The sequence below is a fragment of the Carcharodon carcharias genome, chromosome 28 (genome assembly GCF_017639515.1).
Source record: "Carcharodon carcharias isolate sCarCar2 chromosome 28, sCarCar2.pri, whole genome shotgun sequence".
Taxonomy (NCBI): Eukaryota; Metazoa; Chordata; class Chondrichthyes; order Lamniformes; family Lamnidae; genus Carcharodon; species Carcharodon carcharias.
The window spans coordinates 20,685,829-20,702,648 of NC_054494.1; the positions used below are offsets into that span (position 1 = coordinate 20,685,829).

The 16,820-nt window shown below is 42.6% G+C and overlaps 2 protein-coding genes across 3 annotated transcripts in view; one reads left to right on the plus strand and one right to left on the minus strand.

Annotated features, from left to right (window-relative positions):
- Positions 1 to 803: 803 nt before the first annotated feature.
- Positions 804 to 12,014, minus strand: znf511 (zinc finger protein 511). Its single transcript, XM_041176220.1, has 7 exons — positions 11,979 to 12,014; positions 10,807 to 10,986; positions 9,098 to 9,168; positions 8,765 to 8,966; positions 4,456 to 4,580; positions 2,253 to 2,492; positions 804 to 1,129 (listed from the first exon to the last, which is right to left on the minus strand). Exons 1-7 carry the CDS (start codon positions 12,012 to 12,014, stop codon positions 1,060 to 1,062), a joined length of 924 nt encoding a protein of 307 aa, XP_041032154.1. The 3' UTR covers positions 804 to 1,059.
- The window catches only part of tubgcp2 (tubulin, gamma complex associated protein 2), a 39,522-nt gene continuing 33,993 nt past the window's right edge, over positions 11,292 to 16,820 (plus strand). Inside the window, exons 1-2 of one of the 2 annotated variants that reach the window (XM_041176528.1) lie at positions 11,292 to 11,417; positions 16,334 to 16,492. In XM_041176528.1, coding sequence (XP_041032462.1) covers positions 16,343 to 16,492 — 150 coding nt within the window. In that variant the 5' untranslated portion in view covers positions 11,292 to 11,417; positions 16,334 to 16,342. Of the gene's footprint in view, positions 11,418 to 13,894; positions 13,964 to 16,333; positions 16,493 to 16,820 lie in introns of those variants that run through there. The other variant, XM_041176527.1, reaches the window with a different exon arrangement.

Below are 16,820 nucleotides of genomic sequence, written 5' to 3' on the forward strand. Positions count from 1 at the left end.
AATATTGCGCACATCAGTGATACATCTCAATCTGTTAGATTTCAGGGTGGTATGTACCCATTTGGGAGAAGTATAGTAATATAGCCAAAATCAGGATTTACCGGTGAAGTAATAAATACCCAAATAATAAACAAGGTTAAATCAAAAGTAGTTTGATTCATTTGGTAACAAATGACAAATGTGCAAATCAGCAAATAAAATGAGCTGTTGGCTTGGTCAATATTTTTATAAAGTTACAAATCCCAAACTGGCAATCATATCGCTAGAAAATATTTTGTGACTTAGTTTGCGCTGCCATTTTGATTTTCAGCTACCTGAAAGTGTACCCAGGTAAGTAATATTTAGAAAGCAGGAAACCAATGAGATAAAACAAAAAGATTTGCATTTATATATCTTTCACAACAACCAGACATCTCAAAAGCGCTTTGCAATCGATGAAGTACTTTTTGAAGTGTAGTCACTGTTGTAATGTAGGAAATGCAGCAGCCTGGTTTGTGCACAGCAAGCTCCCAGAAACAGCAATGTGATAAAGACCAGGTAATAATCTGTTATTGTGATGTTGATTGAGGGGTAAATATTTGCCAGGACACCGGGGATAACTCTCCAGCTCTTCTCACAAATAATACCCTGATCTTTTTAACATCCTCTCGAGAGGGAAGACAAGGCCTCGGTTTATGAGAAGGTCTCATCTGAAAACTTATACAGCATAATCTAATTTCAATTTTTCTACTTGAATACCATATGCAGAAAGCAGTGGAAATTTGTTTGGAAATGATGAGTCTTCCAATAAAAATGCACAGAAATGAAAAGCAGAGGATTTATTTTGGTAATAATTAATAAATACATATCTGTTTTCTGAATAGTACGATCCTTTTGGAAAAAAAAACACTTGCGACCACAATGACTGATAGTTGTATCCAATTGCCTCTTGGAGGCCGAGATTGTTCCCACTGATCAGGAGAATCGTGACAAAATGTTCATCCAAGTTCATATTTTGAACTAATGCCTTTTACAGCATATTGTTCTAGTATCCAGTGACGAGTTAATTCAAAACACAGGTCACTTCTTTTTCCTTGGATTCTTAAAGCCACGGACTGATCCATGGCCAAAACAAATTGTTGCTGGCACCCTAAAAGGAAAAACAGAGAAAACTGAGCCATTGAGATCAGGAAGGACCAGGTTTCATATTCAGTCTTTACTGAGTTAGCTAAACCAAGGGAGTGGTGATGGTGCTCAGTGCTCAAGTCTATGAAGGTGGCAAAAAGAAAATGTCAGCCCAGGTTCCCACCTCCAACCATGACCCAATCACTTTTTAAAATTCTTTCACAGGATGTGGGCTTTGCTGGCTGGGCCAGCATTTATTGCCCATTCCTATTTGCCCTTGAGATGGTGGTGGTGAGCTGCCTCCTTGAACCGCTGTAGTCCACGTGGTGTAGGTATACCCACAGTGCTGTTAGGGAGGGGGTTCCAGCATTTTGACCCAGTGACAGTGAAGGAACAACGATATTGTTCCAAGTCAGGATGGTGTGTGGCTTGGAGGGGAACTTCCAGGCGGTGGTGTTACTATGCATCTACTACCCTTGTCCTTCTAGATAATAGAGGTCGCAGGTGTGGAAGATGCTGTCAATGGAGCCTCGGTGAGTTGCTGAAGAGCATCTTGCAGATGGTACACACGCTGCCACTGTGCATCGGTAATAAAAGAAGTAAAAGTTTAAGATGGTGGATGTGGTGCCAATCAAGCGGGCTGCTTTATCCTGGATGGTGTCGCACTTCTTGAGTGTTGTTGGAGTTGTACACATCCAGGCAAGTTTAGATACAAGGCAAGGACAGGATTGGTTCAGCTATGACACCTCCCACAGTAAAACTTCTCTTTGACGCTGACTAAGTATCTGTGAAGAACTGCCATTTGGACAAGACACTGGAAGGCAGATAGCACCTGTGGAACTGAACTTCAGTGGCTTTGAGATAGATTGGGGAGAAATTAAACCATAGGATGTCTGAAACTATCAATGAAATTCTGTAACTTCTGGCCATGTTTTCCCAACATGATTACAACCATTACATTCTGCACTATGAAACTAGGGTTTAAAAAAAAAACCACAAAACTGACTGTCGACAAACATTGAAATGAAGGCATAATTTAAGTATTTTTACTATATATGTTTTAAATAAAGATAAGGTGATGCTCACAATGTTACTCTTATTCTTCTGTACTTGAAAGGTAAAAGTAATAATGGTAGCAGGACTGTAACCTGTAAGAGTAGAACGGCCTCTGCTGCATTGTGGTGGATTTCTCTTGTCCTGACACAGACGGACTCTCCGCTTCCATTGTTTCTACAGACACATGGTCCATTAACTCTGTGGATGTTCCGCAGAAAATATCAGTTGTTTCTTTTTGGCAACTGGATGTTTCCACATCCATGTCGTGTGAGCTCTTGTCTTGATTCCTTTGATTGCTGTGGGGCAGGAAGGAAGAAAGCCCGTTTGCTTTCCTGTACTGTCACATTGAAGAGTAGCACAACAAAATTACTACTTTCAAAATGGTCTATGATTTGAAATTCACGTTTAGCACTTAAGCTTTTAAATGAACACAAGAATATGGCATGGCTGGGACTATGGCCTTTAATGCCACACAGCTGAACTGTTCACCCTGGGCAGCTAGTTCTGTGACTGATGCAGGGACGCACTACTCACCTGATCATCAATTCCAGGCAAGTGATGGAACCTGACGGGCAGTACAGAACCCCACTACCAATAGCACTGAAAGATTATTCTAATAACATTTCAATGTATACATTGCTTTTTTCTGTCTGTGACTCAGTTTCTGAAAACTGAGACTCTAACCCACCATGATTGGTTATATTCCAAATCTTACTAGAATTGTTTTTGTGAGGTAGAAAACTTGCGTCTACAAAGGGAATTTTGCTAATGGATGATATTGGGTTAGTCTGAAGCAAAATTAGCTGGCATGAAGAAAAGTACAATTAATGAATGGGAGTTAGCACGGATGTGTTATAGACAAGTCATATTTCACTAACTTGACCGAGTTCTTTGATGAAGTATTGGAGAGGGTTGATGCGGGTAGTTGATGTTGTGTATGCAGACTTTCAAAAGGTATTTGCCAAGCACTACGTGTTAGCAAAATTAAAGCCCATGGGATTAAAGAGACAGTGGCAGCATGGTTAAGGGACAGAAAGCAGGTGGTGGTGAATGGCTGCTTTTCAGAATGAGGGAGTTATCCAAGGACCATTGATCTTTTTGATATAAATAGCCTGGACCTGTGTATATAAGGCAAAATTTCAAGACTTGTTGATACGAAACTCAGAAATGTAGTAAATAGCAAGGGCAATGATATCAGACTTCAGTAGGACATTGACTGGTGGAATGGCAGACAAATGGCAGATAAAATTTAATACAATTAAGTGATATATTTTGGTAGGAAGAAGGAGGTGAGGCAATGTGAACTAAATGGTGCAATTTTAAAGGGGGTGCAGGAACAGGGAGACCTGGGGTGTACACAATCAAATCATTGAAGGTAGCACGACACGTGGAAAGGACTGTTTAAAAAAAAAATCGGACTCTTGGCTTTACTAATTAATTGTTAGAAGAACAGAGTACATAAAAGGGAAATGATGTTTCATAACACACTGATTAGGCCACAATAAGTGTATTTTGTTCCGTTCTGGGCACTACACTTTAGGAACAAGGTAAAGGCCATGGAGAGGATGCAGAAGTGATATACTAGAAGGCACCAGGGATGAGAGATTCAGTTAATGTGGAGAAACTGGAGAAGCTGGCACTGTTCTCCTTAGAGCAGAGAAGGTTAAGAGGAGATTTGATGGAGGTGTTCAAAATCATTAATGGTTTTGATAGAGCAAATAAAGAGAAACAGTCTCCGGTTTAGAAACAAGGGGACACAGATTTAAGGTGAATGGCAAAAGAATCACGTGTGACGTGAGGAAACATTTTCTTACAAAGTGAGTTGTTGTGATCTGGAATGCACTGTCTGGGAAAGTAATGGAAGTAGATTCAATAGTAACATTCAAAAGTGAATTGGATAAATACTTGACAGGTGATGGGAAAGAAATACATGACTTAGCGGAAAGAGGAGAATGGGATTAATTTCATAGTTCTAACAAAGTGCTAGCACAGGCACAATGGGTTGAATGGTTTCCTTCTGTGCTCTATCATTCTCTGATTTTCTTACTCTCACTTATGAAGGATTAATAACTGACAATTCTTTACTACAAGCTTATCAAAATTCGCTTTCAACTGATTGCCCAGCAGCCAATTAGCATTCTAAGATAGTAAGACATTGAAGTAGAACTAAAAGGAAAGACATTCGAGAAGCATGGCTCTATAGACCTGTGATGCAAAACACATTTTTGTTTAGTTTATTAACTCACCCCAGTAAGTTCGACATAAACCCTCACCCGCAGAGAACAATTTCCTTACCGTTTTGGTTTCTTTGGTTTGTCAAATCTAAAGTCAGGTGGATAACCATGAACTTTGATCAAATGCTTTTTCCGGTCACTGGAAGCCTTGAATTTTTCTGCACAACTCTCCACCAAACACACATACTGGAAAATAAAAAAAAGCACTTGAGCTACAAACACATTGATCAGGAAATCATAGGGACCCACCATGATGGGGTGGGATGGCAGTAATTTGAAGACAAACCTTATACTGTCCTGTGGGTCGCAGCATACAATCCCAGCTTGGGAACTGTGAGTGAGTTACTTCAAGGGGGCACGTCTTTGGGAATTCCCAGACTATCACAGGGATTCTCTTGAGAATTCTCAAAAATTTCTCCAGGAAAGGTAATCAATCTAAGAGATGCGAATTACTTTTTGCACATGGGCATTTGCCTTCCTAGGGGCAGAAGGCAAGAGCCAACTTCACCTTTCTGGCTCATCCTGGGCCTCTCTTTTCACCATCGGAGCTGTGTGGCGACACTGATACATGTTCACAGTTGTGGGGCGTCCTTCCCAGCTATGCTACAACTCCCTTCCAGCTACAATTTCAATCCAGGATCAGTGTCTTCTTCAGTTGATACTTGCAATATCCTGTATCATATCCTCACTTTAACTGGCAAGTGGTTTTGCTTCCTTGTTTACCACATGTCTAATCACAATTAAAATACTGTTGTGATGAATATCTAGTTCATGTTCACGTTAATATTCAAGAGCTAATGTTTAGTTTAACTGTACAAAATTAGATAAATGCAACTAAAGCAGCTTGGAGTCTACTACACTTAAAGGTTGGGCCATGTTGACTTAAGGGGTTAACAGCTAGGAAGGTAAGATCATAAAACAGCAGATGGGCTTACTTAGCTGCAGGGCTGGAGATGTGATGTCTACAATGCTTGCACAGAAGTGCAGTCCAGAGAGATGTTTTGTTTTGGAAGTTAGAGCCAAATTAGTTTAAAAGCATCCAGTGAACCCTGAAAGGCTATAATGTCACGAAGATGGATGGAGCTTAAGAAGGTTCTCTTTCTTCAATTTATCTGTGCGCCTGCTGAGAGAGAGGGTCCTTGGCAGTTTGGACCACATGTGATTTGCAGCTCAGAGAAAAGCCCCGATAACTGTTAGCAGGCTCCAGGCAGTTAGGGCTCAGAGAAGCCCTGGGAGTCTGGAGTTTGGAGAAACCCAGGGGCAGCACCAGCTTAGTGAAGTAGCAGTAGTGTGCCAGTAACTAGAGGCAGAAGTGCAGCTTTGTGAATCCCATGGAAAACTGTCTCAGAAGAGACTAAGGTATTGGGAAGTCAGTCATTATTGAGGCAGTCTGAGTCAGTGTGGCTTTCAAGGGAATTCAGAGGCTAGTTCATCGAGAATGAGAAGTTGAAAGCCCTCATGAGGGAGACAAGAGTTTTAACACGATTTTGTGACTCAGTGGTCACTGACAACTTGGTGGGTTGCTGACAAATTCATGGGACTTGTCTTGATCGCATCTACCATTTAATATGCAGTGTGATGTGTTCGACCACAGTTTGCCTATTATTTCATATTTAACTCATGTTAAATCTAAATGTTAGAGTATAAGATAGATATTGTAGATCGTTTTACTTTGCTAACTTTGTATACTAAAGTTTACTCTGCAAGTTTAAAAGCGTGGAATCCTATGCCTTTATTCTCTTAGCAGGTAACTGGGATTTCAAACTTTGTCTACTTTAAACAAAAAGTTACTGGTCCCTAACAGGGTCATAATACTGTATAAAGCATACTTGGCACAGTGGTAGCATACTTTCCTGAGAATCAGAAGGTTCATTAGAAACCTGAGCACTCAATCTAGGCTGACACTTCAGCGCTGTACTAAGGGACTGCTCCGCTGTCAGAGGTGCTGTAGTTGGCTGAAGTGCTTATTTGAGGCCCTGTCAGCCTTCTTTGATGGTCATAAGAGATTTCATGGCACCCTTCAAAGGACAGATGTCATGCCCAACATTTACCATGCAACCAACATCTCAAACAAATATTTGGTCATTTATGCCATTGCTGTTTGTTGGATCTTGTATGTAAATTAGCTGCTGCTTTGTCTTGCAATACAAAATATTCTGTGCTTCAACACTCTTTCATCGGCTGTGAAGTGCTTTGTGACAGCCTGCGGATGTGAATGGCACTATATAAATGAAAGTTCTAATCAAGACATCAAACCAAGAGAAAAGGGGCATCAAAATTACATTTGAAAACCACCAAAAAGACAATGCTAAACTGGACATAGACATAGAAAATAGAAACAGGAGTAGGTCATTCGGCCCCTTCAAGCCTGCTCCACCATTCAATATGGCTGATCCTCTATCTCAACGCCATACTCCCGCTCTCTCCCCATACCCCTTGATGCCTTTAGAGTCTAAAAATCTATCTATTTCTGTCTTAAATGTATTCAGTGGCTTGGCCTCCACAGCTTTCTGTGGTAGAGAATTCCACAGGTTCACCACCCTCTGAAAATGAAAGTTAGCAACACCTAGACTTTTCTGAGTGGAGGGAGCAGTTTGCTTCATTGCCACGATAAAAGGACTATCAAATCTCCAGCGCCTCAACTCTTTACTTAAGTGGCACTTATTTCTTCTGACCAATGAAATTGTCATTCTATCCTTTTGTCCTCTACTTAGTGTTTCCTAATGTGGCTGTTCCCTGATGAATTCTCCTTTATTTTGCATTAACATTATCATGGGGTCACAGTACAGGGTAGGTCATTTAGGACTGAGATGAGGAGAAACTTCTTCACTCAGTTCTGTTCTCTAATACTGACGTAACTTTGTCTTGATTAATTTGGATTACTGATGTATCTTATAACACAAAGTGTTTACCTTCATTTCTTCCAACTCAGCAGCCACAATGTACCCCAAGTTATCTGTACCCAAATGGTTCCTCTTAAAACTGTACATAATCACTGTATAGCATTAATAGAAGTTATGAGATTCCTGGATCATCCTGCCACTTTAGGCAGATCTGTACTTGGATCTGCATGGATTTCAGACGGCTCTGTTCTTTAAATTATACATAAATGCACACTTACTTAACACAGAGCAGTGAACAACTCAAGATTTAGAGTTTTATAGTCATAGTAACCCGGTATTGCTGGAAAAAAAGACATGCCGTCAAAGCTTTTCATTTTGCACTCATCAGGACAGACGCAAGAATACCAAATTTCAAAGGTAACAACAATTTATACTGCATGAGAAGCAGGGTGTTGATCGGTTGGCAAAAGCGACTGATTGGTCGAGACGTGCCATGGGAAATGCACCAGGGAACAGTAAGGCCAAGTTTTTATTAAACTGAAAAGGCACAATGTCTTGACAAATTCCTGTTGCCTGTAGAGGATTGGTCCCTGCGTGTGAAGATATGTAGCTTGTAACAAGCGTAAGTGAGCTACTTTTGAGGGCCCGGCTGATAATCTTAAATTGGTTGTTAATGGAATTGTTGGCACACTCTGGATTGTTCAGTAAGTGCTGCCCAATCGTGGAATCACATCTGACGTTGGACACTATTCTGAGTTTTGCAAGCGCTTGTTGGTGGAGTACAGTCAATACTTTGCTTGTTGCGAACAGCCGAAGGGATATGCTGTGTGATATGATCCACCAGTCATTGGGACATACAACCTACATACCTGGCATCACATCGGCACTGAAATTCATATACCAGATTACTTATCTGTATACTAGGCAGAGTGTCTTTTTGGTTTGACAGCAGTATCCTGTTAATGGAGAATACCACTTGTGTTGTTACTGCATAGTAGCAATGTGAAACAGCTAGCTTCATCTGTTGCTCAAACTTTTGAGACACCTTACCCTTCCAGCGTAATTGGAGGTAAACGGGTACTTTTCAGGTCTGAAAGTGACGGCCTTAGGCCCAATCATGAGTTTGCGTGATATACTGCAAGTAATCATCTGACCGAGGTACCCAATATCCCACAGGATAATGCTGATGTGCCCTATTTTGGCATCAACTTGTACAGTGAGCAAAATGGCTCAGTCCCTATTTACAAGGTTCTGATAAGGCCAATCTTATAGCGCGTGCAACTGTAGGAATCCTAATGTGAATACTGACCAGTGAAGATAAACAATAGCTTTGGGAGTAACTGTTCCCTGGTGTATTCCCCATGGCAACACTTGAACCAATCAAAGTCCACTTGCCAACCAATCAACACCCTGTTTCTCACACAGTATAAATTGTTGTCCCCTTTGGTGTACTTGCATCTGTCCTCATGAGTGCAAAATGAAAAGCTTCAAAAGCATGTCTCATTTTTCAGCAATATAATCACTTACCATGTTCTGTTTTGCTGCCAGAATTTGGAAAAGTGAGTCGTGCCATTCCAGGATGTGAATATCCAGCAGATGACTGGATGGGAAAGAGCGCTTGCAGGAGGAACAAACATTGCGGTGGAATGTATTATAATGATGTTCATAGTTTTCAAGGGTATCAAACAGTTGACTGCAGCCTGCTATATGGCAGCAGAATTCAGAAACCCTAAATGAAGAAAAACATGTATATGCACAAATTAGCACTTCAGGAAAAAACAAAAGAGGGAAAATTCAAATAGTTTTCTTGCAATAGAATTAGAAAAGGGGCAATCCTTAAAAGCAAACAGCTATACTTACTTGGGTCTTTCCACTTCTCCCACACTTGTTAAGGCATTTTGCAGGTATAAATGTCTATGGATATCACCATCCTAAAACAAAATAAAAAGTGAAATTATTTTCTGTAAATCATTGGTTTGATAACTGCTGTTTTCAATAGTTACAAGTTGATCAGTTACACACAAACTTTAAGCCTTTATTGGCATAAACCTAAAAGTGCAAATATTGGCTAATTTAACCAGCATCAAGAGATGATCAAACACAGTAATGCATCTATAAACCTAAACAATTGAACTATTGGATGAGGCTGTGAAGCCCAACTGGAGGTCGTGCCATAAGACGACAATGAAATCATCAACTCTGCTACGTTATCAGCACCCAGTAAAACTGATTGCTGTATAAGCGGCCTAGAACATAGTTCCTATGAACTGACTGCCAGCAGATCAGTCTACAAGGGCACCCAATAATAAGGCTTATCTTTTACTGTGTGCTCACATACTATCAAAAGAATATTGTTTTTTTTAATCAACCAAGAACAGCATCTAACAGTGTGACTGGAAGTAACAATCAGCTATGGGTGTCCATGAGATTTAATTGCACTTTAGCAAGGCACATTTCAACTCCATTTGTTTCCAAGGTCATTTGGTTCAGAGGGTAAGGAATCATATTTGTTGCACTGTCACAATCCCAGCACTCGCTATTTAAGAACCAACTTAGGCATCTGTGCAAATTGGCTGGTTTACGATGCTCCTTACCTCATGGCCCAGAAATGATACCAACATGGAGTTATTACAGTACCTATTAATTTTGTAGAAAATTTAACAAAAGTTTAAATTTGACCCTCAAAACGTTGGCCTATTTTGTTAATGCTGAATTAGATGCATAAATATTGAAGACATTGGCTCAATATAAATTGCTCAAAGCATTTAAAAATCTATAGAGATAGCTCAGGGGATCATGCAGCAGCCAAATTCCTTTTCTCATCTCCATCAAAAACGTTTTATACATAACTTGACCATTTGTCATATTCTAATTTGCCAAATCGCCCCACGGTTGAAAACTTTTTAACTCCTTGGCTGCTTTATAATTTCTGATCTATTCGAGAGCAAACTACCTGTAAGGAAACCTGTAAAAGTTGGTAGAAAAGGAAGCCTCGAGAAAGTTCAGTAGACATCTCACTGTCAGCAGCTTAAATGTGGTGTGAAACCCTTAAGGTGACATGCATGGGGAAATTATAGATCTCGTTTAGCAGCACTGAAGACGATCCAGTAACAATTCCCTTAAGGGTTGGCGGTGCAGCAGGGGAGTTCTCCCTGGTGTCCTGGCCAATGTTTCTCCCTCAATGGACATGACCTAGATACGTTACCTGGCCATTGACAAATTGCTGCTTGTGGGATCTTGCTGTGCACATTACAGCGCAGACCTCACTTCCAAAAATGCTTCTTCGGCTGTGTAAAAAAAAAAACACACTTTGGGACGTCCTGAGCTCGTAAAAGGAGTTGGATTAAATCCAATTGCTTTCTCTTTCTTTCAAAGGAACGCAGCAGCCAAATTACGCACAGCAAGATCCCACAGGCAGCAATGAGGGAATGAGCTGATCGTCTGTTTTATGGACATTGGGTGATGGATCAGGATTGACCGGGGCACCAGCTCGCCTCTCCCCGCCCCTCCTTACGGCTTTCGGTTTTAATGTCTCACCCGCTCCAAGGGCCATCACCACCATTACCTACTTCGAAGAATTCGTCCTCCTTCTGCAGGAAGATCCTCCTGGAGCTGAAGGTAAAAGGTGACGGCAGCAGCTCCGCCTCCCCGTCGCCGTCGCCGCCGCCCTCAGCGCCCGCCACCGCCGACTCCAGGCCCGGGCCTGGCTCCCGATCACCGCCCGCTGCAGCGCCAACCGGCCGGCGGCTCTACTGCGCGTGCGCAACGACCGTCACCCGGACTGTGGCACGAGCGCGCATTCACCCTCTCCAGGCCAATGGCTCTAGCACGCGTGCGCAGAAATCGTCACCCGGCTAAATACCCTAGCACGCACGCGCATTGACCGCCAAACACAACCACCCCCCCCCCCCCCCCCCGAAATAGCTCTAGTACGTGTGCGTCGTAACCGTCGCCTGGCCATTGGTTCCAGAACGCGTGCGCTCTACCACCCTCCCTCCCCTGCCGGGTCCTAGCGCACGCTGGAATCACGACTTCCCGGCTGCCGCGCCCCGCCCCCCCCCCCTTTTTTTTTGTCTAAAATCCAGGCGGAACGGAGCGGCGGAGCTAAGGCTTTTCCAGAGGGAAGGTTGCACCGCGGCGCAGGGGCCGGTTTGTGTGGTGTGAGTGGAGCGGCCAAGAGGTGAGGGCGGGTCTGGGCCGGGCCGGGCCGGAGCGGAGTGAGAGCGGGGAGGAGCTGCCGACGGGAGCGGGCTGGGCTGGACTGGGCCGGGCCGGGCCGGGCCGGGCCTGGCCGGGCCTCTCGCCCTCCGGCTGTTTGAAGCAGAGCGCGGGCTCGCTACCGGCCCCCCCCCCCCCCCCCGACGTGTGTTTGTTTGTTTCTGTAATTGAGCCCGTCCGGGCGCTAAGGGAAGGCCAGGCCGCCGTTGGCCATCACCCTGGGGCTGGCAGTATAACTCCCGGTTACTGTGAGAGCCCCTGGTCCGGGAGGCCAACTCTCAGCCTAAAATAAACCCGGCCGGCGGTAAACACAGAGAGACCATCACACAGAGGAAGGAGGGGGATCCCCATCCTCTACTTGGTTCTGTTTTTAAGTAATTCTGCAGCTCTTCTTTATTTTAATGTGAGTTGTTTTGCTCTCAATCATTGCTGACACTGTTTTCAAGTAAAATTTGAGCAGACACCTCCATGGGTGCTACTCCCTCGATGTGTTTCTGCGTCCGCCCCTGAAGATCAATCTCACCGTTGCTTGTTGCATTTTATTCCGCAGCAGTTGCATCCCGGCGCTGCAACTTTTGGGACACTCTCTAGCAGGTGCACACCCACCTCCTTCCAGCCTCACCGCTTTTTTTTAAAAAAAAATCTTTGTTTTTACAAATCCCTCCACCGCCTCTGTAACCTCCTCCAGTCCTGCAAACCTTCAAGATCTGTCACAGAGTTACAACAGAGTCATAGAGGTCTACACAGAAAAAAGGCCCCTCAGCCCATGGAGGCTGTGCCATTCAAACAAGTACCTAACTAGTCTAATCCTATTTTCCAGCACTAGGCCAAGGCATCGCAAGTGCACATCCAAATATTCTTAAATGTTGAGTGTTTCTGCTTCTACCACCCCTTAAGGCAGTGAGTTCCAGATTCCCACCCCCCCTCTGCGTGAAAAAAATTCTTCCTCACATTCCCTCCATATCTCCTGTCCCTTACCTTAAATCTATGCCCCCTGATTATTGATCCCTCCGCCAAGGGGAAAAGTTCCTTCCTGTCTACCCTATCTATGCCCCTCATAATTTTATAGACCTCAATCATGTTCTCCCTCAATCTCCTCTGCTCCAGGGAAAATAACCCCAGTCTATCCAATCTCTCCTCATAACTAAAACTCTCCAGCCCAGGCAAACTCCTGGTAAATCTCTGCGCTCTCTCTAATGCAATCACATCCTCCCTATAATGTGGATTCCAGAACTGCATGCAGTACTCTAGCTGTGGCCTAACCAGCGTTTTATACCGTTCCAGCATAACCTCCCTTCTCTTATATTCTATGCCTCGGCTAATAAAGGCAAGTATCCCATTTGCTTTCTTAACCACCTTATCTTCCTGTCCCTCTACCTTAAGGGACCAGTGGACATGCACACCAAAGTCCTTCTAATCCTCGGTACTTCCCAGGGTCCAACCATTCATCGTGTATTCCCATGCCTTGTTTGTCTTGCCAACTGCTTCACCTCACATTTATCCTGATTAAATTCCATTTGCCACTTATCAGCCCATCTGACCAGCTCATCTATATCCTTCTGTAATCTAAGGCTATCCTCCTCACTATTTACCACCCCACCAATTTTTGTGTCATCTGAATTTACTGATCAACCCTCCTACATTCAAGTCTAAATCATTTATATATTCCACAAACAGCAAGGGACCCAACACCGATCCCTGTGGAACCCCACTGGACACAGGCATCCAGTCACAAAAACACCTCTCGACCATCACTCTCTGCTTCCTGCCCCTCAACCAATTCTGGATCCAATGTGACAAATTGCCTTGGATCCCATGGGCTCTTACCTTTGTTATCAGTCTCTCATGCGGGATCTTATCAAAAGCCTTGCTGAAGTCCAAGTAGACTACGTCAAATGCATTGCCCTCATCTACATACCTAGTCACCTCTTCTGTGCTCCACCAATTCTAGCATCTTGCTCATGCCCAATTTTAATTGCATTAAAAGCAAAATACTGGTGGCTGCTGGCGATCTGAAATAAAAAACCAGGAAGTGCTGGAAAATCTCATCTAGTCTGGCAGCATCTGTGGAGAGACAGAGTTAATGTTTTGAGGCAATATGACTCTTCAGAACTAAGGTTTAGTTACTCCGCCATTAGTTGTAATTTCCCCTACCTTGGCCCCTAATCTCTGGAATTCCCTCCCTAAATCCCCCAATCCTATAAACGCCACCTTTAACTTTTGGCTGTCAGATTGATATCTCGTTCTTTGGCTTAGTTTCAAAAATATTTATTAATAGTGCTCTTATTAAATGTTGTACTATGGTAAAGACTTTTTTATTCATTCACAGGATGTGGGCTTCGCTGGCTGGGCCAGCATTTATTGCCCTTGAGAAGGTGGTGGTGAGCTGCCTTCTTGAACTGCTGCAGTCCATGTGGTGTAGGTACATTCTGTACTGTTAGGGAGGGAATTCCAGGATTTTGACCCAGTGACAGTGAAGGAACGGCGATAGATTTCCAAATCAGGATGGTGAGTGACTTGGAGGGGAGCTTCCAGGTGGTGGTGTTCCCATCTATCTGCTGCCCTTGTCCTTCTAGATGGTAGTGGTCATGAGTTTAGAAGGTGATGCCTAAGGAGCCTTGGTGAATTCCTGCAGTGCATCTTGTAGATGGTACACACTGCTGCCACTGTGCGTCGATGGTGGAGGGAGTGAATGTTTCTGGATGGGTTGCTTTGTCCTGGATGGTGTCAAGCTTCTTGAGTGCTGTGGGAGCAGCACTCATCCAGGCAAGTGAGGAGAATTCCATCACATTTCTGACTTGTGCCTTGTAGATGGTGGACAGGCTTTGGGGAGTCAGGAGGTGAGTTACATCTCACAGGATTTCTTGCCTCTGACCTGCTCTTGTAGCTGCAGTATTTATATGGTTAGTCCAGTTCAGTTTCTGGTCAATGGTAACCCCAGGATGTTGATCGTGATGGATTCAGTGATGGTAATGCCATTCAATGTCAAGAGGCGATGGTTAGATTCCCTGTCGTTGGAGACGGCCATTGCCTGGCATTTGTGTGGCGCATATGTTACTTGCCACTTGTCAGCCCAAGCCTGGATATTGTCCAGGTCTTGCTGCATTTGGACATGGACTTCAGTATCTGAGGAGTTGCGAATAGTGCAAAATTGTTGAGGGCAGCGCAAGTTATATTGGTGCATTGTGAAAAAAATAACTGCATTCCATTCCATGAGCATATGTAAATATTAAAACTTGTTTTTTTAAAAGGCACAATGATTATTTGATTAGTGGATTTATCAACAGGTTGATGCAGGGTGCACTGATGTTGTAAAGTTGTGAAGAAATTTTTAGCCAGGTTTTTTACCCTGAAAGATTCAGTTGATGCAACATTGAGTTTGAGACAATATTGAATCCCAGTAACAGAGAGAGAGCATGAAGGCGTAATGAAATAAGATAGCAGGAATTGAGAAGGAGTGACTGAGAGAGCCAAAAGTGAAAGAAAGAGGGCAGTTAGGAATGCAAAAGGAGGAATGGAAATCATAGAGGACAAAAGATAGAAATTAATATACCAGATATTGAAAGGGAAGGAGATGAAAAATGATATCCCCAATGTTTGAATAAACATCATTGCTCTCAAAAACTTGTTTTCTCCAGTTGCCACCAGCAACAGTCAGGTCAATTTATAACACGTTCTGCATTACAATGCTGAATGCACTGGCTCACTTGAGGGCAACACCCAAGGATCCGTACATTATGAATGAATACTGTTGAACTTATACAGACCACCTTAATTTTCAAGTCTGTTTTATTTGTATAAGCTATACTGCAATTCGTCAGTTTTTAAATATTATTTTCCAAACTAGAATTTTACAAGGTTTTCTTTTTGTAACTCGGTTAATGTATCTCACTGCAGCTTCATTTATTTAACTGATGATTATGGTCTCGTAAATAAGACATTTCTTGACAGAGATGAATGTGTGTTACTAAAATTCAAGCATCAATGTTTCCAGTGGTTTTAATTTATGCACAAGTTAGTGATTCTGAGATGTTCTTTCTACAAAATATGGACTGTAGAAACTGGTGTTCAGATTAGTAATTTGTGCTCAGGTTTAGTGGTTCCAGGATTTTAAAAATGTCTTGATGAAAGTTATGAAAAGCTATCTTTACCTACAACGTGCTAATGATTTTAGGCTGTTATTTGCATGTGGAGAGGTGCCAGCTATAATTGCTGAATTTGTAGTTAACTATATACCTGATGAATAATGCAGTGGGAATTGAGGGACTCTTAGTTTCAACTCTGAATGTTCTCTAAATATTACAGCAGCAGTACGCTCCCCTTAATTAGCACAGGTAGTTTTGTTTCATACTTTGGTGGAAAGTTGGCCTTGGGATGTATATGCAACCTATTGCCCCTAACCATTCTGCTTTGATTTCATGTTTTTATACAAATTACAGGTGAGATCAAGTGTAGCTTAGTAACATGTTGTAGATGTAAACCTGTGAAATGGCTCCCCTAAACTATTCACTTTACACCTGTGATTCTTACCTGAAAGTTCTTGCCTTTTTAATTCCTTTATTTCAGTACAAACATAACCTTCAGAAATTTGGAACATTTTTATTAGTTAAAAGGGAGCTCTAGCCTATATTTAAAATGGCATCATAAGTAGAGAGTTTGGGACGTAACACTGTTTCCCTGTTTCATCACATCTGCCACCTCTCTCGTTTTGGTTTCTTGGTTTCAGACATCTTTCTTGGAGCCATGCAAATCAGCCTCGTAAGATACAAGGCTGTGAAATATTGCACTTATATATAATTAAGGATACAGTTATGATGGAATGAAATTCTGAAGTTCTCGGTCGACTTTTTCAGCATTCTTAGTTTCTTGTTAACACAGGAAGGAATCATGAGTGAATTCCGAATCCACCACGATGTCAATGAACTGCTCAGTTTGCTTCGAGTTCGTGGGGGTGATGGAGCTGAAGTGTATATTGATCTCCTTCAAAAAAATAGAACTCCATACGTCACAACTACTGTCTCTTCCCATAGTGCAAAGGTAATATGTCTAGCAAGGATCCATGAATTATCTGCTTCACTTTCTAGTAACTTGAATTGCTGTCTTTAAAGTATTTAGATGTTTATGATCTGAAATGTGCTGCTTGAAAGGGTGGTGGAAGCAGATTCAATAATAACTTTCAAATGGAAATTGGATACATACTTGAAGGGGAAACATTTGCAGGGCTATGGGGAGAGCACAGAGAAATGGGATTAATAGAGAGAGCCTGCACAGGCATGTTGAGCCAAATAGCCTCCTTTGGTGCTGTATGAGAGGGGTGATGAAGTTGGATTTCACACTTGAACACCTGCGTACAGCTGCTACTGAG